The 23352-nt window shown below is 32.0% G+C and overlaps 1 protein-coding gene across 1 annotated transcript in view; it reads left to right on the forward strand.

Moving 5' to 3' along the window:
- Fat4 (FAT atypical cadherin 4) overlaps positions 1 to 23352 on the forward strand; it is a 192264-nt gene that overhangs the window by 76643 nt on the left and 92269 nt on the right. Inside the window, 5 exon segments of the mRNA XM_004854950.3 lie at positions 1221 to 1352; positions 11780 to 12041; positions 13445 to 13795; positions 19568 to 20490; positions 21092 to 21266. Of these exon segments, the coding sequence (XP_004855007.2) occupies positions 1221 to 1352; positions 11780 to 12041; positions 13445 to 13795; positions 19568 to 20490; positions 21092 to 21266 (1843 nt within the window).

The following is a 23352-nucleotide window of genomic DNA, read 5'->3' on the forward strand; positions in this document are numbered from 1 at the left end:
ATTTTCTTCACTAATGAAAGCTATTTGCTATGATCAAAACTCTTCTACTAAAAGGTGAAACTAGCGGTATAACAATTACTTGTTACTTTGCTTTGTATGTTGTTTTTTTACTTTACTCTTTTTATCAATTGGTTAACCATTTGTCTAACTTTCCTATATTTTCCCCTTATGCTACTCAGAGATTCATGACAATCCTACTTTTGTCTTCTTTTGCCCCACCTATGCTCCTCCTTAAAAAAAAGGAAAAGCAGGATTCTTGGGCTTTCTCCTCTCTCCTGATATTCATCCTATTCACTTTTGGATCTGATACAGTTTTTACAGCATAACTGTAAAAGATGGCATTTCATCCCATGAGAAAAATGTCCTGGCTATAGCCTTGCTAACTGGATTCATGGCTTTTTCTCCATGACTTAATTTTGTGATCCACATGGGGAAGCTTTCAGCTTTATTAGCATCTGTCTTCCTTTTTCTTATCGTGTCTCCAGCTTTCCGTACCTCGCTCAAAAAAGAAACACATGGTTTGAACTTATTGTTTAGATTTCACAAATCCCTTCTTCTAAACAATTTTTCTTAGGCAGGGAAACAAACAAATAACTCTGTCTAGGAACTTTCAAACAAAGCCCTTAATATTTGTAACATATATAAACATAACATTAGAAAGAAATGATTGGTTAGTTTTAGTCACAAATTAAGATATGTTGATTGGATTGGAGATGGAGAGAAGATGTATTTATCTACCTCCAAAAGTTGATGGTTTATTTTGAAGGGGAAAATTTGAGGTTTACTTAAACCATTATGTGAATGTCTTTATTTTCCCCTGACATTACTTGCCAGTATGTGAACATTTCAGGTAGAAATTTTACACCACTTCATCTGAGTGAGGAAGGATTTAATGGTTGAATGACACATGGTCCTCAGTCGTGGTAGTTTTTCACTGGGGATTAAAATGACAGTGGATCAGTGGACCTTTTCTAGTATAAACTCCATAGAGAGCATTCATAATTAATTACTATAATCAAGTCAAATGATTTTCATTTGCCTTTATCATTTGCTTATAAATATTTCACAACTTTCCCAAGGGATGTTTTTTGTTGTTTGAATGTTAAGGTTCTGATTCATTTTGGTAGGTCTAGTTTTGGGGATTCATGGTATGCATTTTACTTGATATCTTTCAGACAAAAGAGTTCTCATGCATTGTTTGTGGTTTTTGTTCTTTATAGGTAGAAATAACACTTCAGGATATCAATGACAATCCACCAGTATTTCCTACTGACATGCTGGATCTCACTGTCGAGGAGAACATTGGAGATGGCTCTAAGATTATGCAACTGACAGCCATGGATGCTGACGAGGTAGATCAGAATGAATCTCTGAATATTTGAAAACTAAATTGCAGTGATTTATCAAATTTCATCTATATGTTCACAACTTTTATTATAGAAACAATTAAGTTAGCATTGAGTGTACCTTTCCAAAAATATTCATCAGTAGGTTTTAAAGTGTGCTATTGGAATAAGATAGAGACTATCAAGATGTAATTTTCACTTGATCGGCATTTTAGATATTTTTAGCCGAATTATTTTTTATATTCTAAAATAATGGAAGAAGCAAATAGCACGTCTTCATTTTTATACTTTTAGAAATTTGCTATTTATAGCAGTCAAGGATAAATTTTTATTTTACTTATAATTATAAAAAGCAAACAATTAAAAAATACAAAATTTTAGGGTTATCTTAAAATCTTAATTTTACATATGTATCTGTACATATATGTATGCATTTAAAATAAATTATGTAGCTTATATCTTAAGAGGTTTTTCAGTCAAGCTAATTATTTTACATTTTCTTTTATAAACTTCATGCCTAGTGGTGAATGTGAAATTTGGGGGCACAAGTTATCATTATGCTTATCTATGTTATTATGCTTCAAATGACATGGAGACATATAATTTGTAATTAACTTTTCCTATAAAAGAATATATTGCTAGTTTTCTCCTTTTTTGCTAGAGGAGGGTTTAAGTAATCCTCTGGAGTTGAGAAAAGAGAACTGCCCTTAGCAGATATCAGTATGCCCTCACATATTTTCCCTGAACCCAAACTGGACACAGTACAAGAAATTTAATTTCTTACCCTCATTTAAAGTCCTGCAATACAATATTTGACTTTTGGCCTATGAGTAAAAAGTGAGTAAAAGGCTCTTCATAAATTTTTTTTTTTTTTTTTTGGTACCAGGGATCGAACTCGGGACCTTGCACTTGCTAGGCAGGCGCCGGAACCACTGAGCTAAATCTCCGGCCCGGCTCTTCATAAATTTACTCTTTAATAATTTTTGAAAGGTTAATAAATAGCAGAATAGTCATTAGAGTGATAGCAGAAATATCATGACTTAGTCACTTACAAAATTTTCCAAAAATCTTATTAGCAAAAAAGAACAGAGCAAAACATAGACATTTATATAATTAACACTTTATATGGGAAAAGCTTTGATGTTTTAACTTTAGTAACTCTAGTTAATTTTATATGGAGAAATGTTTATGATTATTCCAAATTTAGTTATAGTTGAAAAAGATATATGACTGAAGGTTTCTATTATTATTATTGAGAGATATGTAGAATCATTAGTATGTAGTATGTAAGATATGTAGAATCAATAGTTCATTTTCTTAAAGCTAATCATTAATAAAATATATTTGAATATATCACTTCATGAAATTTCATTAACTCTTATTTGAAAATAACAAGAATAACAATAAACGCTCATGTAATTGACAATACAATCCACATCAACCAAATAATTGTAATTGTAATGATTTTTTCATTGGCTACACTCTGTAGCAACAGAGCAAATAAAATTCTTTTATTTGAAGTAATTTACCTTAATCACTTAAAAATGAAGCAATAATCATGTTAATTATAATATATGTTTTAATGGAATGGCTATTACTCTATGGACTATTATAATTAGAATGGGACTATTTGATACAATTTATAATGAATCACCAATACAATTGTATTCGGAAGTTTAGTATTTTTTATTCGTGTTCCTCTCTTAAAAGCTGAATATTTCAAAGAGATATCAACATTTAAGCATTTTGATATCATTCTTTTGATACTGGTATTCTTTTATTTCCCTCCCAATTTTTCTTTTCAAGTGTACAAATAAGTGTTAATGTAAGTGCAATACTAAATGCATGTACATTTTACCATGTGACCTTTCTGTAAATGAGTTTGTGTGCTTCTCCTGCCTCCAAATTCATTTTTCCTGATATGTTCCTAGTTATGATGAGATTGCAGGAAGGTTCTTCTATCTGTCTGTATTTATACCAACACTGGCTTCAGTACACTTTGAATTATTCCTATTGAATGTTGTTTTCTAAGATTAGAACAAAAACCTTAAGTAACCATGCAGGTAATATCACTTAGATATCCTCATTTTTAAAAATATTAATTGCAAAGTGATGGTATCTAGTACGTGCATGTAGTGCATATAGATTGAAATGGGGTGGAAATTTAAGGAGCATAAAACCATAGGGTTATGAAGTAGGAATAGATAAAGGAAGTGGAGAGAATTCTTAGCAATTCAAGGGGAGAATAAAGATGCAGAGAATGTATGCAGGGTGTGACTAACAGAAGGCATGATGACCACTGCTACCTTGTGATTGTGTGTGTGTGTGTGTGTGTGTGTGTGTGTGTGTGAAAGGAAGGAGAGTGTGGAAGGGAATAAGCAAGCACACTCAAACTTTAAAGGAAGGAGGGACATTTTATAAAACTGCTTTAGGACTATTTTTTTTAAAGATGAGGCACATCAAATTACTTTCCTTCTTGGGAACATTTTCTCTTAATTTTAGCACTAAGGAGCCAACATTTCTTTGTCCCTGTTCCAAACAGAGTAGATACGGAGGTTTCCTATGGCACTCAGAAATTTTGCGTCTTTTTTTGAGCTGTTTGCAATAAATGAATATTAATGCCTTTTGATAATACTTTATTATATTTTCTATTCTTAATTGAATTTGAAAAAAATCATTGCAATGTCTTCTCTCTTCCTAAGTCCTGGCTATGTTTTATTTCTTCATTTATTCTGAGAAGGATTGAACATAGAAAATGCAAAGCATTTCTATTTATTTATAGCTAGTATTAAATTGTCACACAACCATCCAGTGTATTGATTTAGAAAGTTTAATGGAATTATTTTTATATAAGTCATCAGAAAACGATGTGGCAATATATTTTTAATTACTTAACACACTATTCCTTAATTACTTAACCTACCATGTAAGTGTTTGAATATTAGAAAAACTCTTGTGGGACACTGGAGAATAAAGCATTAATGAAGGAATCACAATTTCAAAAAGCAACATAGACATATTTAATTTAAGTTAAAAATTATTTGAAATGTGTTGAATTAATACATATAGCTTTTGAAGCTTGAGAGTCCTTCAATCTCTGGTTCCTCTTTATTTATAAACAGAATTATCAAGCTAGTATTGGGCCAGAATGTTCAAACTTTGTTTTATGGTACCATACTTGTTATTAGAAATACTACTTATTATTGTAAAATGAATTTACAATATATAGCTACTTACTTTAGAATTCCTTCCCTGTGCTTTTGTCTCTGTGATTCCTCAGAAAAGTAGAATATTTTAAGCATTGTTTCTACTCTACCGCAGCTACAACATGGTATTTGTTTCTTGTGTTGCTGATATAGTAGTTTTTATTTTTTTTTGGTATCAGAGATCGAACTCAGGACCTTTTCCTTGCCAGGCAGGTGCGATGCTGCTGAGCTAGATTCCCAGCCCATGATGTAGCATATTTTTTATATTAAAGGAATAGCCTTTTCAAAGGATCTAATTAGATCATTACTCGGCCATTTTTAGACATTCACTCATACCATTAAAATTCACTATATCAGCATATTTTGTGTATGAAAAATATTAATTTATGGGCATAATCTGATGTCTTTGCTCCTTTTCATAAGAGTTATCACAATTTTTAAAAGAGTGCTTATTGCTACAGTCATTTTATAGATGGAGCACTTCTAAATATCAAGCAATTTGTGTAATAACTATAAGCGTGTTTTTTTCTTTCCCTAGTTTCCAACTGTGTTATCATGTTACTAGGTCAGAATTGAATGTAGCTACTTTCATACTTGCATTTCTTTACTAAAATAATGGATTTCTTCTTAAAATAGAAGAAGCACAAAATGTGGCCACACTAACAGTCTAAAATTCTTATTGAATGTTTTTGTTAAAACATAAAATTACAATAAATATGTTAAACACTTATGCACACCTGAATATACAAGATAAATATAGGTAATGTGTTAAACCTAGCTTCTCCTTTATTAACTTAAAATGGGTTTGGGGGCATTTATTTTATTAAATTTTAATATTTGCTTTGGGAATGCAGTATATAAAGACCGCAAATGCCACTAAATTTTGAGACAGGGAATATTTTTGCCATAGATTATTAGAAATTATCCCTTTATGCATTTGAAAATAAATGGAAAATATACGTCTAAGACAAAAATATAGAAAATACGGATGGTGGAATGTCTCAATATTTCACACAATACAACTACACAATACAACTTATGTTCTTCCTAATAATTTTCTTTAGGATTCTTAGTGCGACCACTGTAAATAAAAAATTTCTAGACATTATTTGTTTTAAGTAACTATTTTAAATTCAAAAAGTAGTTTGTGAACAACTCCAAAATTACTTATAACCTCTGTGTCAAGATCAGTAAATATATATATCAGAAAACATATATTTCCTGTAATATGTAGCAACTCTAATCATATTTTGATTGATATGATTTATTTATGGAAGTATAGGACACTAAATGCTTCCCTTTAAAAAAAGATATCAAAACAGTAAACTAGGATTTTCCTATACCTATTTCTTTGGAAGGATTATCCTAGGTGTTTATTTTACCAAGTGTTCATTAATTTAATTTTCACCACAACTCTATTTGTCAGGCAATAGTATTATTTCAATTGTACAAATAAGGAAACATGGGCTCGGAGACGTTAAATATTTGTCCATTGCCACACTGTTAATAAAGCATGAAGCAGAGATGCAAGTCCAAAAAAGGCCCCAGAGGATCAACTCTCAACCAATGCAGTATGTTTTTAACTTCGCATTTCTATGATAATATACACAATCAATAGATACTTAAATCAAACTGCTTTACAATTTCAACAATACAGAGATATAGTTATAAAATACCATGAAGAGTATCCTCTATGGCTAAATCCATATGGTTCATTAACTTTCTTTCTTCATAATTTTTTTATTTTTGGACTGTGATAAAACTAACTTTTCTCAAACCCTTCCCTTTACCTTTTGTGGTTTTTGCGTCTTTCCAGGCCTCTCTTTACCCTTGCTCTCCTAGTCTCTGCCTCTGCTCCTCCTTTCTTCTCAATTTTTCAAAATTTAACTTTTTTCATTTTATTGATACAGTACATATTTGCAGTACATGCAGTTTGCAATCATCTTGGGGAGTGGGTACATGTACATACTACAGCTTAGTTTTTTTAAATCCCTTTACCCTTACTCACTTTCCTCCCTCCTCCTATAATTCCTCTATACCGATTTTTCATTCTTATTGATATTATTAATCTTAGCCCATGTTATGGCATATACTCTTTACATTCACTGAAGTTATTAATTTCCTGTCCCTATCTTATCATTATCTACTTATTTCTCTTACCCCTTGTCCTCACTCCTCACCTTTGTTTCCTTGGACTGCTTCCCTATTGCAAGAGATCCATCGCCTTATACCTTTCAATTCATCCTTTATTATTCTCTTTGTTTGTACTATGCCTCACAAAAATTAGAGATACCATACGGTATTTAAGCTTGTGTGTCTGGTTAATTTCACTCAACATTATATTTTAAAAGTGCATCCATTTTTTCCTAGAAATATCTCAAATTTATCATTTTTCATAGCTGAGTATTATAGATAGATGGATATCACATTTTCTTTATCCAATCATCTGTTGATGGGCATACAGGCTGCTTTCAAGATTTAGCTATTACAAATTATGCTTCTATGAACATTGGTATTTATGTTTCACTGTAGTAGGATATCTTAAACTCTTTGGAGAAAATACTTAAAAAGAGAATAGCTGCGTCATATGGAATTTCTAATTTCAGTTACTTGAGAAATCTCCATGCTTATTTCCATAGTGTTTATACTAGTTTACATTTCAATAAACAATGGAGGGGTCCTTTTTCACCACAGCCTCACCAGCATTTGTTATTGTTTGATTTCTTAATGATTGTCATTCTTTTCTGAATAAGATGAAATCTTAGCATTGTTTTAATGTCCATTTCTCTAATGGCCCAAGATACTGAATATTTTATATTTTTTCTCTCTGAAGTGTCTGCTCATTCTCTTGCCCTTTCTTGACAGGGCCTTTAATTTTAAGTGGTTTAATTTTTTTGAGTTCTTTATATGTTCTAGATATTAGTCCTCTGAGGAGTAGCTGGGAACTTTTTTTTCCCAATCTGTAGGTTGTCTTTCACTCTACTAGTTGATTTCTTTGCTGTGTAAAATCTTTGATGGATTTACTAACATGATTACAGAAATCACAGAAGAAAATTTCTGAATATGAGTTTAAAATACAAGTAAGCAATACTTATAGAGCACTACACAAATTTAATTTAAAAAGCTCACCAAAGCATGCCCTTATTACTTTATCAGATGGACAGCAAAAATATAAAACCACCCAGAATTTTAAAAGCAGTCAGAGAAAAACGAACAAACAAACAAACAAACAAAAACACATATAAAGGAAACCAATTGCAAACATAGCAGACTTCTCAACACAGGCCCTAAAGGCCAGAAGAGCTTGGAGTGAAATATTTCAAGCACTAAAAACAAATAATTTCCAAGCCAGATTAGTTTATGTAGCAAAGCTAAACTCCAAAATAGACAGAAAAATAAAGTATTTCCATGAAAAACACCAGCTCAAAAGATATATAACTGCTTAATCAACACTCAAGAAAATACTTAACAATATTTGTCTTACAATTAAGTAATTATTGAATGTATTGCAAATAAAATTTCACTTCATGTTCTTCCTCAAAACAGATCCTAATCCTGAATGTCTTTAATAAGCAAATCCTCCTAACTCTGGCCACAGTAATCTGAAATTTAAATACACTGTTTTTCCTTTTCATTCACTTTTACAATTACCTAGGTTTGTTAAAAAAGTAAATGAGAGTATATACGGAGATTTTGAACAAATGAGATCTATTACTATTTTCATTGCTATATCCATTAATCTATTAATCTTACTGTTTAGTTCTGTTATGCTGGGTACAGGATTCAATGACCAAGATCTACAGCAAGAGAGCTAGGATTCACATTTCACATTTCTCAGGATCTCTACATTCAAAGTGGGGATAATAATAGTCCCTAACTAACTGGCTTACCTACAAGAATTGAATAATTAGTTCCCTTCAAGTGATGTGCTCAGGACAGTGCTTAGGGCCTGGTAAACAATGAACGAATGTTCCACTCCCTTTGTCAACTTTCTAGTTTGTGATTCATAGTTTTGAGGATCCTACTTAATGACCTGAAAGGACTCAAGAAGTCACCTCTGCTTTTAATTTTCAGAATAGGAACTTAGAAATTGTTTTACCAATTTATTTCATTAGTTTTGGAAAAATAAAGTGTCTTGGATTCATGTTCTTCTCACCTGTCTCATTTCTGTCTTCTTAGGCTAGTTTACTCTACAGTATCAATATTCTTAAAAGGTTGCTTCCAGTTTAAAAAATAAAGATAAGGTTTCTTGACCATAGAATTCAAACCAAAATATATCCACAATCTAATATTTTAGCCTAACGTTCTTCATTCTTTTTTTATTGTTGTTGTAGATTAAAACACTCCAGTCTAAACTGTTTAACACAGACTAGACCCAGCACCCAAGTCTCCTGTCCTTTGTACTTTCACCTCACTTTATGTTTGTACTTTGTCTCTATGTTTAACAAAAATTCCCTTTCATAAATCCCAATTCACTCTTTCTACTTTATCTTCCATAAATAAACCAACTCCAAATGGTTCATTTCTCTTCTAGGTCCTTTCGGTGCTTATTGTGAGGCTCCTCCACTTAGCACTTGCCTTGTGTTTAATTAGCTTCATGCTGTCTCAGAGGATCACAAGTTTGGTCTGGCAGATGTAGGTTTGGAATCCACACTGATGTTTAGAGCACAGTTGTGCATAAGCTAATTGGCATCTCAGAACCCACTGTGGAGTTGTGAACTGGAGTGAAATAATGCATATCTAATGGTGCTCACAGTGCTTGGCACAGGACAAAGCTTTAGTAAACTTCTGGTACTGTGGGAAGTAGTAGTAATAGTATCATCACTCAGGTTTCCACAATGACAACTTTATGCCTTTCTATGTGTATATTTAATGAATTAAAAGACTGAAAATGAAAACTGAGAATGGTTAAGAGACCAAACAATGAGAGACTGTGTAATATATTGAACTCATTACCTTTTCATTTCATTTTATTTCGATAGGGACAATTAGTATGAGATCTATCCTCTTAACAGGTTTTTTCAGTGTGTAATACAATGTTATTATCTTCAGGCAAATATAGGATAACAGATCTCTAGAATTTATTCTTCTTGTATAACTGAAGATTCCTACACATTGATTAGAAACTCCTCTTTTCTGCCACCCTGAGCCCTAAAAATCACTTCATCTCTGTAATAAGATTTTTGTATATGCCTCGTATATGTGAAATCATGAAATACTTGTCCTTTGTGACTAGCTTATTTCATTTAACATGTTGTCCTTAAGGTTTATCCATATTGTATAATATAACAGGATTTCCTTTTGTAAAGCTGAATAATATTCCATTGTATGTTTATACCACATTTTCTTTATTCATTTGGGTTTTTTTTCCTTAAATTCTTTTATTGATACATTTTAGGTATACAATACATTTACACTTATCTTGGAGAACTTGTACCGTTATATGATGTATCATGGTTCTTATTTTTTCCCCCTTGCCCTGTCCTCCCTTCACCCCCTCCACCCTTTCCTATTTGCAAAGACTTTGTTTCCATTTTTTCCTTTTCTCGTATTTTTTCTTTTTCCTTCTTTCCTTTCCCCTACCCCTCCCACTTCTCCTACTCCTTTAGACATTTTCTTCCTATTTCACAATCTCAATTATACATTTTAATCCTTATTTACACTTTTAGTTTTTCATGCTAGAGAAACTATTTGGTATTTACACATGTGTGTCCTATTTATTTTACTTAAGAGTATGGCCTCATTGTGCTTAATTCATTTGTTGATAGGTACTTAGATTGTTTCTGAATCTTGACTAGTGTGAATTTAGTAAACACGGGAATGTTAATATCTCTGAGATACTAATTTCAATTATTTTGCATAAATATCTAGAAGAGAGGTTACTGAATCATATGGTGTTTCTATTTGTAATTGTTTGAGGATCCATCATCATGTTTTCCACACCAAGGGAGAATAATGTTCCAGATATTTGCTATTTTTTTATCATAGCTGTCCAAAAAGATTTGAAGTGATGTATTAGGTGGTTTTGATTTTTATTTCACTGAGCATTCATAACATTGAGTATTTCTTGAAATATCCGTCATTCACTTTACATTCTCTTTGGAGACATGTCTTTTTCAGCTCTTACCTGCTGAAATTTATTTGCTATTGAGTTTTAGCATATTTTGATTAATTTTGGAAATTAATACTGTTTGTGATGCATAGTTGCAAATATTTTCTCCCTTTCCATAGTTGCTTCTTCATTTAGATGATTATTTTCTATACTTTGCCTAAGTTTTTTTGTTTAATAAAATCTTATTTATTTTTGTTTTTATTGCCTTTGCTTTTGGTGTCATATGCATGAAATCACTGCCAACACCAGTGCCATAGGGGGAAGAAGCCTTCTTTGGTGTTTTCCTCTAGGAGTTTTATAGTTTCAGGTCTTATGTTTAGGTCCTTAATCTATTTTGAGTTGACATTTGTGTCAGTGTAAAATGAGGATCCAATTTCATTTTCTTTTTGGAGGTTTTCAAGTTTTCACAACACCGTTTGGCAAAGAAACTTTTCTTTCCCAATTCTTGGTACCTTTGTTAAAGATCAGTTGGCTCTTATGAGTAAATTTACTTCTGGGCTTTGTACTCTGTTCTATTAGTCAATATATCTTCCTTGATGTAGTACAATACTATTTCAATTACTGTAGCTTTGTAGTATATTTTGAAGTTAGAAAGTGTGATGACTCTAGCTTTATTCTTTGTCAAAATTGTTTACAGTATTTACGAGTCCTTTGTGGTTCTTTATGAAAGTTAGTTTTCTTTTCTATTCCTGAAATGAAATTTCATTAGAATTTTGATAAAGATTGATTTGAATTTGTAAATTGTTTTGAGTAGTAGAGATATTTTAATAATATTAAGTCTTCCAATTCATGAGTACCTATTAGGGATGGTGAGCCTTTCAAATGATACAAACAGCCCTTGTGGCATGCGTGCAATAGGTTCACCGCCACTGGATAAATCTTTCCACTTGGGATTCTTCTTTAATTTATTTCATCAGTGTTTTATAATTTTCAGTGTAGAAACCTTTCAACTCCTTCATTAGATGTATGTCCTTTACTTTTTGAAATTTTATAGTACTATGTAAATTAAAGCCAAAAGCCTCACTTTGTCAAATATATGTTTAACAGAAAATATGAGGAACAATGCTTTTATTGTTTGACTTGCAACAGTTCAGATGCCTGGTCTCTTTCCTTAGGGTGCAAATGCTCTCGTCACATATGCTATCATTAGTGGAGCTGATGATAGTTTCCGAATTGACCCTGAATCTGGAGATCTAATAGCAACCAAACGGTTGGACAGGGAACGGCGGTCCAAATATTCATTGCTGGTTCGAGCAGATGACGGTCTGCAGTCCTCAGACATGAGAATTAATATAACCATCAGTGATGTGAATGACCACACACCCAAATTCTCCAGGCCTGTGTACTCTTTCGACATCCCAGAAGACACAACTCCTGGTAGGTGACATACCCTTAAATGTATCGTGTATCTTGTAAGAATAACTTTTAACTGCAATTATGTACAATGTTTTGGCAGTTCTTTTTTTTTTTTTTTTTTGGCTGTTCTTCATTAGTGACTAGTGTTTACCACATGCTACTGGTTATAAAATATATGTGTTAGATTTTTGAATCAATTAAAATCTGTAGTACAGTTTCAAAGCAAATAGCTAATTTGAGAAAAAATGAGGTTAGTCATTATCTGATTACTAATTACAGATATTTCTGTCTCTGAAAGTATTTGTGACATGGGTTGTTAATTTTTTTTTGACAGCCACAGATTTGATACACTTTTCATTTTAAAAATATCTAATTGGATTGTATTTCTGTGTATAGAAAGAGCAAAGAAAAGTACATAAAAAAACTGTGATCATTGATTCTGACACTGATAGCTGTATGACCCATGGGAAACTAATTACTTTTTCTTAGCTTCAATTCCTTCTGTGAAATGGAAACAATAATTTCTGTTATAATTACGGTAAAGGTTAACTTAAAAACCAGATGTAAGTTTTAGTAGCATGGGGCTTGGAGATTAGCAGGTACTCAATAAATGTTAATTGAGTGTGAGTTTTGAATTGTAATCTTTTAACTTTAACAATAGTGTATGTTGTAATTGTTGAGTTTCTATACTCAATGACCATACACCTAGTGTTTGTGTATATTTCATTTTCATAAGTACAAACTCTTAACTAAAAATTAAAATCTTATCCTGACTTACATTTGGAATGAGTTTGCATAATACAGTATGTGTTTGGGAACTCCATTTGACAAGAGTTTAACGCTTACAGAGGACTACTTTTCCCTGCAAAATTTCCTTCATTCCCCAAGAGACTTACCTGTCCTTAATTATAGCAGTGACCACATGAGCTATAGAGTGTTATGATCAGAACATGAACACACACACACACACACACACATATATGTTTTTTTTTTTGGTACTGGGGATCGAACTCGGATCCTTGGGCTTGTGAGGCAGGTAGAAGAACCACTGAGCTAAATCCCTGGCCCCCACATGCACCTATATTAATGCTTAGAATCCCCAGGTGCTCTCAATAGTAATGGGTTACAATATTTGCTCACTAAATTAATAAATAAATTTTACAATAAGTAGTATCAGGTGGAAAAATATCAGAAAGATTAATTCCCCAGAACATTCACATTGTAACCTCAGATCCACCGGATATCCAGTATAACATATGTTTTATTGTTATGAGGGAATGTTGATATCAATGTCTTATATAGAAACTTAGTGAATATTATGTGCATTGATATTCTGTACAAATACTTTCTTGCTATGTCTGTATATGTTCACCTACTAGTCCCTATTATTCCATTCATTTTAGACTTTGTGTTCTGTTTGATAGGTTCTTTGGTAGCAGCCATCTTAGCTACAGATGATGACTCTGGTGTGAATGGAGAAATTACATATATTGTGAATGAAGATGATCAAGATGGCATATTTTTCCTGAATCCAGTTACTGGAGTGTTTAATTTGACTCGAGTATTAGATTATGAAGCACAGCAATATTATATCCTCAGTGTTCGAGCTGAAGATGGTGGAGGACAATTTACTACCATCAGAGTTTATTTCAACATACTAGATGTAAATGATAATCCACCTATTTTCAGCTTGAATTCATACAGCACATCTTTAATGGAAAATCTGCCTGTAGGATCTACTGTTCTTCTGTTTAATGTTACTGATGCAGATGACGGTATGTAATTCATTTAGAATACTTTTAAAAGTTCATTTATTCCCTTTCGTCCAGCTTTTAGAAAATTTCATTTTGTGAATACATGTCCAAAGTTGAGAAACAGAATGATAATTTAACTATTAAGATTCAAAAAAATAAGTGTTTATCAATTAAATTATAACAGACAACAAGCATTGCATTATTTAAAAAAACTATCTTATTATAGTTTTGCCTAAATGTGGTAGTATTGCAGTTCAGTAATGTAAAAGTTAAAAGACAGAATTCTGATAATTTTTTTATGTAATTAAACTATTAAGTTTACATATAATATTTTAACTTAAGAAGGGTAAAATTTGAAAGCAAAAGGAAACAAAAACCTTAAAGAGAAATACTGAAGAATGTGTAAGTAAATTTTATACTTTAGGACAAACTTCCTGATAATATTTTAGTAAGCTTTCATGCTTTGACTTATAAAAGATAGTCTCAGACCTCATTAACTCATGCTATATAATGAAGTCAAGATTTTGTATTAAATCTTTCTATATACAGTTTAAGAATTTAATTTGTGTTCATTGTAAAAACATCTGATAAACTCTCTTTTAAAAGCTCACTTTCTTATTCTCTCTTCTTAAGCCTCTTTTGTAAATACAGGTATCAGATAATGTAGCATTACAGATAACATTGTGAGGACCACCAGTGTTTAACTCAATTCTTTGGCAAGTTAGTGTACCATGTTTTCCTTTCCATTGGATGCAGCTAAATGTCCTGTCTGTAGAGAAAACAAAACAGAGTATTTTGAAGAGGAAGTAGATGTCTAGCTCAAGCAAATGCTTCAGGACATAGATATATTAATCTTGATTTGGAATTCCCTGATTCTTACTGGTATGGATCATTTGTATAATATCAGAATAGTATTCTATCTCAACATTCATTCTATTCTACACTTAGTTCCCTTTCAGGGGTGTCTAGAAATGATACAGAAAGATATGAGAAAATGCATAAGTTTTTAAATATATGTCCCATTAAATAGAATTGGAAATGCTTTGCTTATAATTTATGAGTTAGTATATTTTGAAGTTTCTTTCTCTTGTCAAAATTGGGGTTGAGGCTTTAGCTCAGTGGCACCGTGCCTGCCTTTCAAGCACAAAGTCCTGAGTTTGATCCCGGGTACCAAAAAAAAAAAGTTAAAATTAGACTTCTGAATATATCTAAAATACATGTAGCTCTAACACTACTACTACTACTACTTTGATTACAACTTTTTTTTTTGGTACCAGGGACTGAACTCAGGACCTTGCGCTTGAGAGGCAGGTGGCAGAACTACTGAACTAAATCCCTGGGCCTTGACTACAACTTTTACTAATAACAATTATGCTGCACACAATTGAGATTAATCTCTATTTTGCAAGTTGATTACTCTTTTGTCATAAGTTTTAGTTTACCCAGAATATGAATATTTGCAATACCTTGTATAGATTCTTAAATTTTTTGTTTCTGTGGATTTGATTAACTTCTCAGCGGCAAAGAATTTTCTACCTTGTATCTTTGTAATTTATTTATAACATATTAGGGAAGGTCTGTTGTTTAATAAAGTTATGTGGTTCTTTGGAAAAAAAAACATCTTTTACACTCATAATTTAAAATATAGGGGCACTTGGAAAAGAGCAAAAAACAAAATTTTCTTTTCAAAAATCTGGACTATTCCATGTGCATGCAGTCGGAAACATATGGTACCTATTGACTGTCATTTTTCAAGCATTTTTTTTCTTTGAATTGTGCTGGGTAAAAGTTTCAAGCTAAATTTACCCATTGTTTTAGTTCTGAATACTTTTATCAATGTAATTTCCTGAACCTTGACCTAAAATATGGGACACAGTTCCTATTCTTTCTAAATTTCAAGGATAATGATAAAGCAATTTTGTTTGTTAAAATTCCCAACTCCGTTATTCTAAATAGTTTCACAGATATTTCATAGTGCATTTTAGACATTCATAAATTAATAAGATAATTTTAGTCCCTGATCAAAACTTTCCCAATGAGATAATACTGTCATCTTTTTCGATGAAGATATTTCATATGAAAATAAATTTAACATTTTCTTTTATCTGTATGCAGATTATCTCAGTGTTTAAGATTTTAGATTACACAATCACTTCATAGGAATAAAGCAATCCTTTCACTGTTTTCATACAGCTATATATTGCTGTATGAATCATTAAGCTTCTATGTATAAAATTAAAAAGAATTATATATTAAGAGAACTATAAATTGAAACATCATGAAAATATCCTCGGAAAATCATTTAATTATTCTAGAAAGCATACACATTTAAAATATTCACATATACTGGGAGTCATATGAGAATGTTTTAATTTATGATCAAATTTATGATAGTTGTAATTTTTTCTGAAGATTTATACCCATATATGCTTGGTGCCAAGCATAGATAACTTGAATGGGTTCCAAATTCTAGTGTTTTGATGGCTTTGTTGAAACTGCTTCATGAAGATGAATGCTATGTGAAATGTTTCAATGTATTGCAGCTATGTGAGGTTTATAGATATTAGTTCTTTACAGAAATCATAAGATGACACTAATGGATTGTGCATTTAATAAATGCACACATTTTAAAAATAGAGCTTTATAGTTTTAAAATATATTTCATTCATATTTTATATATTTACATACCTTATGTGTTTTGCTCATTACAACTAAAGTATTACCACTAAATGCAAATATATATATATATATATATATATATATATATATATTTTACATATGCACACACATATAAAACAATGAACCTGCCAAGAAGAATCATGGAACTAAATTAATTTTTGAAAATTGAACAAAAATCCTTCAAAATGTGGACTGTTTTCAGTTTATGGGTCTGGTGGTCCATAAAAGCCCACTAAATTCAATTTTCAACACTTGTGGATAACATTTTTAAAAATTACTGTATTTACTGTTTTATGAATCAGATATTTGATGCAAAGAGCAGAAAGAGAAAAATGATCCAAGCTTTGCATTTTTCAGGATACTACAAATGTTGCGAGAGAATTTTGTTTTGATATGTCCGTGTATATTTTCAAGATGTAAGACACATGCCCAAAGTCACTTATTAAACTTGTCAGGAATGAAAAGTCATTTTCTTAAAGTAAAATAAATATAGATGCTTCAGAGGCCTATGATTTCAGCAGTTAGGTTTCAGTTCCTGATAAAAGAGCTGTTTATTAGAATTGTGGTATTTGGGGCAAAAATACTTATATCTGTCATTTTTCTGAAAGATAAAAATTGTTATTTTAAGTTTTTAAAAATTTTGTTACCTGATATATTTGTTACTACAAATTGAATACAAAACCAAGTTTTTCTTTATTCATATTTCTTGTTAAAGTTTTGTGGTTATTGCTTTGGCCACCAACACATCCCAGCAAACTTTTGCCCTTTATAAAAGGAGCTGTTCTGCTGTTGAAAGCAAGGCTATAAAACCTCGGTATCACCTGCAATTTAGCTGTTTACTCAAGGAAGTAGCATACTTGGTGAACTAGGATGTTCAGACTCTTGAGTTAATTGCTCACTTTTCAATTGATTTATGTGGCTATCACTCCATTGCCATGTGAAAATTTTTCAGTATTTCTGGTTGCTTCTAATCTTGGACATAAAAAATTGCATATGTCTTCAAAGAGCTATAATTTATATCTCTGCTTGTGAGTGTTGTTTTTATTCAGATATGTTCACTACTATGTTTTTAATAAAAATCATACTGGAGTTTGAGTCTCAAAAGAATAAAGATTCAACATTGGTGACTGGATTCTGTCATAGGAAGTGCAGAAAATATCCTTAGGAAGTAATAAAAAATAGTTTGTATATAATAGTTCCACCCACACACATATATCTAAGAAAAATTCTCTCTCTGTGTCTCTCTCTCTGTCTCTCTGTCTCTCTGTCTCTCTGTCTCTCTGTCTCTCTCTCTCTTTGTCTCTCTCTCTGTCTCTCTCTCTGAATTTTGGAACTTTTTTACTAGTTGAATTTTAATGCAAGGGGGTGAAGCAGGTTGTTCACCCTGTTCTATCCATATCTTAAAATTCTTCTATCCTGCTGATAATCAACCTACGGCTCCTGTTAGCATAGTTTATTCATATTTTTTTGGGTAATCAGGCTCTGATGTATTCTGAATTTTACAAGTTCTGCCTTGTTCACTTCTGTGTGGTTTTAAGTAAATTGTAAAGATTAAGGGTCACAATTCATAATGAGGAGAAAAACTACCTTTTCAAAGATCTACACATCCATTGTTTAAAAGTAGAAATTTTGGGTCAGTAAATTAGTGCCTGAAAGTTATCTTCAAAAAGATATTTCCTCTGAATCAATATATAGGTAAAAGTCATTAGAAAACATCAAATCACAGGAAAGGAATAATTGTAGCATTATTATAAAGAATATTTCCTAAATGGTAGAAAAGAAATTTCTATTACTCCAGTGGTTTGTAAGGAACTTAAAGAGATTCAAGAAAAAGCAAAAGAATAAAATTAGCAATAGAAAAAAATTATTCATAGAATCCTGAGAAAGACTAACTTCAACACAAAAAATAAAAGATCAATTAAATTGTTTTAGAATACTTGATGTAGAGTGAGTGGACATCATTTCAGATAGGTGAAAATTGGAAACCTAAATAATTGAAGTAAACTTCAGAAATATATGATCTATTTGTAAGTAATTCAAGTTACTCAGTAAATATTCTCCAGTCCGAGTGTAAAATCTTTACAAAGGATGGACTGTATAGATGCACAATGTGTTTTGTATCATAATATCCTTTAATATCCCCAACATCTTCAAGATAAATTATAAAAAATGTATATATCATTGTAGATTAGTGAAAGAAACACTATTCTGAAGCAGAAAATCTGACTTTTTCTGTTTTCACTGCTTACTTGTTATTTATTTTTAAGTTACTTTAAGCTGATGTTTTCACCACATCACATTTGTTATACAAATCCCTGGAATTATTATCCGAAATGAAGATTTAGATTTTTTTAAAGAGGACACATATTTCTAGAAAAGAAAGATATTATAAAAATATAGCTTAATTTTAGTATGAATATTATATTTTTTTACATATAATTTACTGCTAATAATTCTTTTAAATAATACTTTGTAAAAACTTTAAATATATATAATAAAACTTGAGGGAGAGCTATTTTCTCAAAGGCTATTTCCTGGCCAGATGCTTAATAGGAATTAAAAAGTATTTATTGGTTCTGACAAGAAATGTAAAAGTAGACTTAAAGCATCCATGACTAATGCCATACATCAGAACATTTTATTACTCTTCACTGAAAACTGATGTCAGGCTCAATATATTACTGAAGTTATAAATGTTGGGCCAGTCGTATAGAGTGTGGCACTGTTAGTGTAGGGCCTTGAGGAATTACAGAAACAAAGAAATGTTTGTTATAGAAACAAAGAAATGTACAGAAAAATCTGTTCTATGGAATACTAGTCTCCTCTTTACTGTTGTAATTTAACATTTCACCTTTCTTGTAAATAGTAAGAAGTGCATACATCAGTTGTTCACCCGATTGTAGATTTCTCAGATCAAAAGTTAATAGGAAAAGAGGTATTTGTAAGTATTATTTACTAAAAGAAACCAAACAAACCATTAACTACAGCTAAATCATTCATGAAGTCTTTTTAGGGCACAAGATATATCAGACATACAATATTTGCCAAAATTGTTGGTGCAGTTTAGTCAGCAATCAGTAAGTTTATTTATTTATTTTTTTTCTCTAATTTCAGGCATCAATTCCCAGTTGGCTTACAGCATTGCTTCAGGTGACAGCTTGACCCAGTTTGCAGTAGACAAGAATGGTGTACTGAAAGTCCTGAAAGCTTTGGACAGGGAAAGTCAGTCTTTCTACAACCTTGTTGTTCAGGTGCATGACCTGCCTCAGGTTCCAGCCTCCAGATTCACAAGCACAGCTCAAGTCTCCATCATTTTGTTGGATGTCAATGATAACCCACCAACATTCCTTTCCCCTAAATTGACGTACATTCCAGAAAACACACCTATTGATACTGTTGTTTTCAAGGCTCAAGCATCTGACCCAGACAGCGGCCCAAATAGCTATATTGAATACACTTTACTGAACCCTCTGGGAAACAAGTTCAGCATCGGCACTATTGATGGCGAAGTGAGGCTCACTGGAGAACTGGACAGAGAAGAAGTTTCTAACTACACTTTAATGGTAGTGGCTACAGACAAGGGTCAACCAGCTCTCTCCTCATCCACAGAGGTTGTAGTCATGGTGCTGGACATCAATGACAACAATCCTGTTTTTGCACAGGCTTTGTATAAAGTGGAAATTAACGAAGACACACTGACTGGAACAGACATACTGCAGGTGTTTGCAGCAGATGGAGATGAAGGTACAAATGGACAGGTTCGCTATGGCATCGTGGATGGCAGTACCAATCAGGAATTTCGGATGGACTCTGTCACAGGTGTCATCACTGTGGTGAAGCCTTTGGACAGAGAGAAGACTGCTACTTACCTTTTAACTGTTCAGGCTGCGGATCGGGGCAGCACCCCAAGGACTGATACCTCCACTGTCAGCATTGTTTTACTGGACATGAATGACTTTGTTCCCACATTTGAGCTATCTCCATATTTGGTAAATGTCCCTGAGAATTTAGGGACACTTCCCAAAACTATTCTTCAGGTGAGTACATTTAAATATAAGAAATATTTTGTTTACTACAAGACATCTAAGAGGCCTCTCTTTGGCTACCCCAAATCTTCATTTTTCCTGGCGAATATTTGATTGCAGATAGGGAAGATCTTAAAAAGTTTATGAACAGTATGACTAAAATGTATTGATTTTATCATAGATTAAAATATTCTATTTTAATTATGTTCTTTTGTGACATTTTTGTGCTATTTATATATTTTTATATTTTGGAATTTTGTTTTACTATGAAAATAATATTTGCTCAAAGTGGTAAAATAAAAGAATATCAAAGTCTCCAAACTTTGTTACAAGTATTGTCCCTTATTTCTTTATAAATTCACCTAGCTAGGTGAAAATGCTACTGAAAATTTTTATGAAGCCATCTAAAAATGGTATGATTTCATTTTATGCATATTTTAACTCAAAGATATGTACCTTACATACTATGCTTTATCAGTTTTACTTTTTTAAACTGTGTCTTTGCAATATTTTAATATGGCTCAACCTCATATTTATTTGATACATTTTATTTTATGTTGGGCACTATGTTAGGTTTACTCACATCCATGGCATAAACTATTCTCTCCTACAGGTGGTGGCAAGAGATGATGATCAAGGATCTAATAGCAAACTCTCCTACGTTCTTCGTGGTGGTAATGAAGATCAAGCTTTTACTCTCTCAGCCAGTGGAGAACTTAGAGTGACACAGAGTCTGGACCGGGAGACAAAGGAGCATTTTGTCTTGGTGATAACAGCCACAGATTCAGGTAAGTCTAGTTCAGCTTTAATCTGTTGTGAATGAGTAAATAAAATTATTTTTAATCAATAAATTAAATATTTACTGAACTGTGTTAATGCTTGAAATTCTGACTGTATGTATATAATTAAAAGAACATAATTTACTTTTTGATATTTATGGGAAAGTGAGCTTAAGCACATCACAAGCAAACCTGTTTCTGTAAAACACAGTGAATCTTTGCTCTGTAAGCAACGTGATTGCCTAGGGGTGTGAACTTATACTCTATCACTTGAGTCAGGAGACCTTCAAAATATTTTAGCTTTGAAAACATCTAGATGTTTCTTCCTGGTCATGGAATAAGTGATGGGACCCACAATTCCACTTCATTAATCCTGTAAGTTCAGCAGCATTGCTACACTAGGCCTTTGGTGGGCCCCACAGAGTAGCCCTGAGAATATGGTTCTCACTGACCTTTCAGTGTACTAAGCATCCATAGAATTAATGACTAACACATTAATGCACATTAACCTTTAGTCTTTGGAAGTGGTAATTATACAAAATTGCATAGCAGATGGCAATAAAGCACAACTATTTTTCAAGAAGTAATAGTACCGTTTATGCTATTTTATTTTGCATACATAGACTATATTCATAAATACTGAATACTTTTAATTCAAAATTGAGAGAATTAAATATTTGTTAAAGAACATTATGACTTGAATAATGTAGATATTGCTGAAACATTTATTGAATAAATGACTGAATAAATCACTGATTGTCCAAAGGATTAATGAATTATGGAATATTTTTATATAACCTTTATTTATGAAAATTAATGCCACAACTCAGGATTTATGTACTAAATAATTTAATTATGTTGATGTATGATTTAATTATGTTAATGTAGTTAAAAATCATTTCTGAAAAAGTTCTTGCAAAATGCAGCTTTGTTGGGACCTCAAATTACAGACTACTTATGTGTGTGTGTGTGTGTGTGTGCATAATGCTATATATAATATGTATAGGGATATATGTATAGATATTGATATAATACAACATTTAAAGGTTTCAGATGGATTATTTTTACTGTTGTTGAAATGTTTTTAATATATTAACATTTTTATTGTATGTGGTCAATTTCATTGCATACAATGCATTTTTTCATGGAACTAGTTCTTTAAAAAGAGCAGAAGATTTGAGACAAGAAGCAATGAAAGAGTTACATTAAGTATTCCAATGATAGTACCACTGATTTTTTAATGAGCTCTCTTTGTCTCCTTTTATTTACACACTGTGTATATCCACATATGTTTCTTTATGAAAGAAGACAATAATCCCTTTGTTTTTAATGTATATGAAGTACCATGTTACATTATATGCAAAGTATAAAAATTCTGAGGAATGATCAACTCAGTGCAGTGTGACAGCCACAGAAAATTTAAACCAAGTAAATGTGAAACGTATTTCTTCATGTGTGGAGTCAGTGTTGTGCATCATGATCACTAAGCAGCAAGGGTAAGCATTCTTGTATGAAAACTGTGATCACTTCTATGTTGCAGAAATCAGTGAAGTATTTCAAAAATCACCTGGAAATAATAGAAGGTGAACTGATTGGAAACTGGCAGAAAGTCAGATGTTTAGAACTAAGCTGTTAATACTGAAAGAGCTCAGCCTCATGTTTCATCACATAAGTGGAAATGTGTGGGCAACTGTAGACACATACAAATACATATAGACTTTGTGGAAGCAGAGTGATAGTGAAGGAAGAAGAGGAAGAATCTAGAAGTAGGAATCTACTAGCTCCTTGTGGCATCAGTCACTATAAAACTTGCTGCAAAGGTAAATCATAGTCATCCCCATGTAAGGGGAGGAAAAGGATTTTGGGAGTGAGGGGTACAGTGCGGAGTGTCTGTGATGGGCAGGGAACAGCCCATAGAAGTTATCCACCAAAGAATTTGTATTTTGGAATATTCCATGTAGTCAAGAGCTGTGGCAGGGAGAATTAAAAATTTATTGTGTGCTTGCGTAGCAAAGGAAAGAATATTGTAAAGGGAATGATTATTTTTTGCAATGTATCTATCTTTGTCAATCAGTATGCCAAGTGTTACAGACAT

This window comes from Heterocephalus glaber, unplaced genomic scaffold, assembly GCF_053883595.1.
Source record: "Heterocephalus glaber isolate CG9 unplaced genomic scaffold, H.glaber_assembly_v1.0 deba00001586, whole genome shotgun sequence".
Lineage (NCBI taxonomy): Eukaryota > Metazoa > Chordata > Mammalia > Rodentia > Bathyergidae > Heterocephalus > Heterocephalus glaber.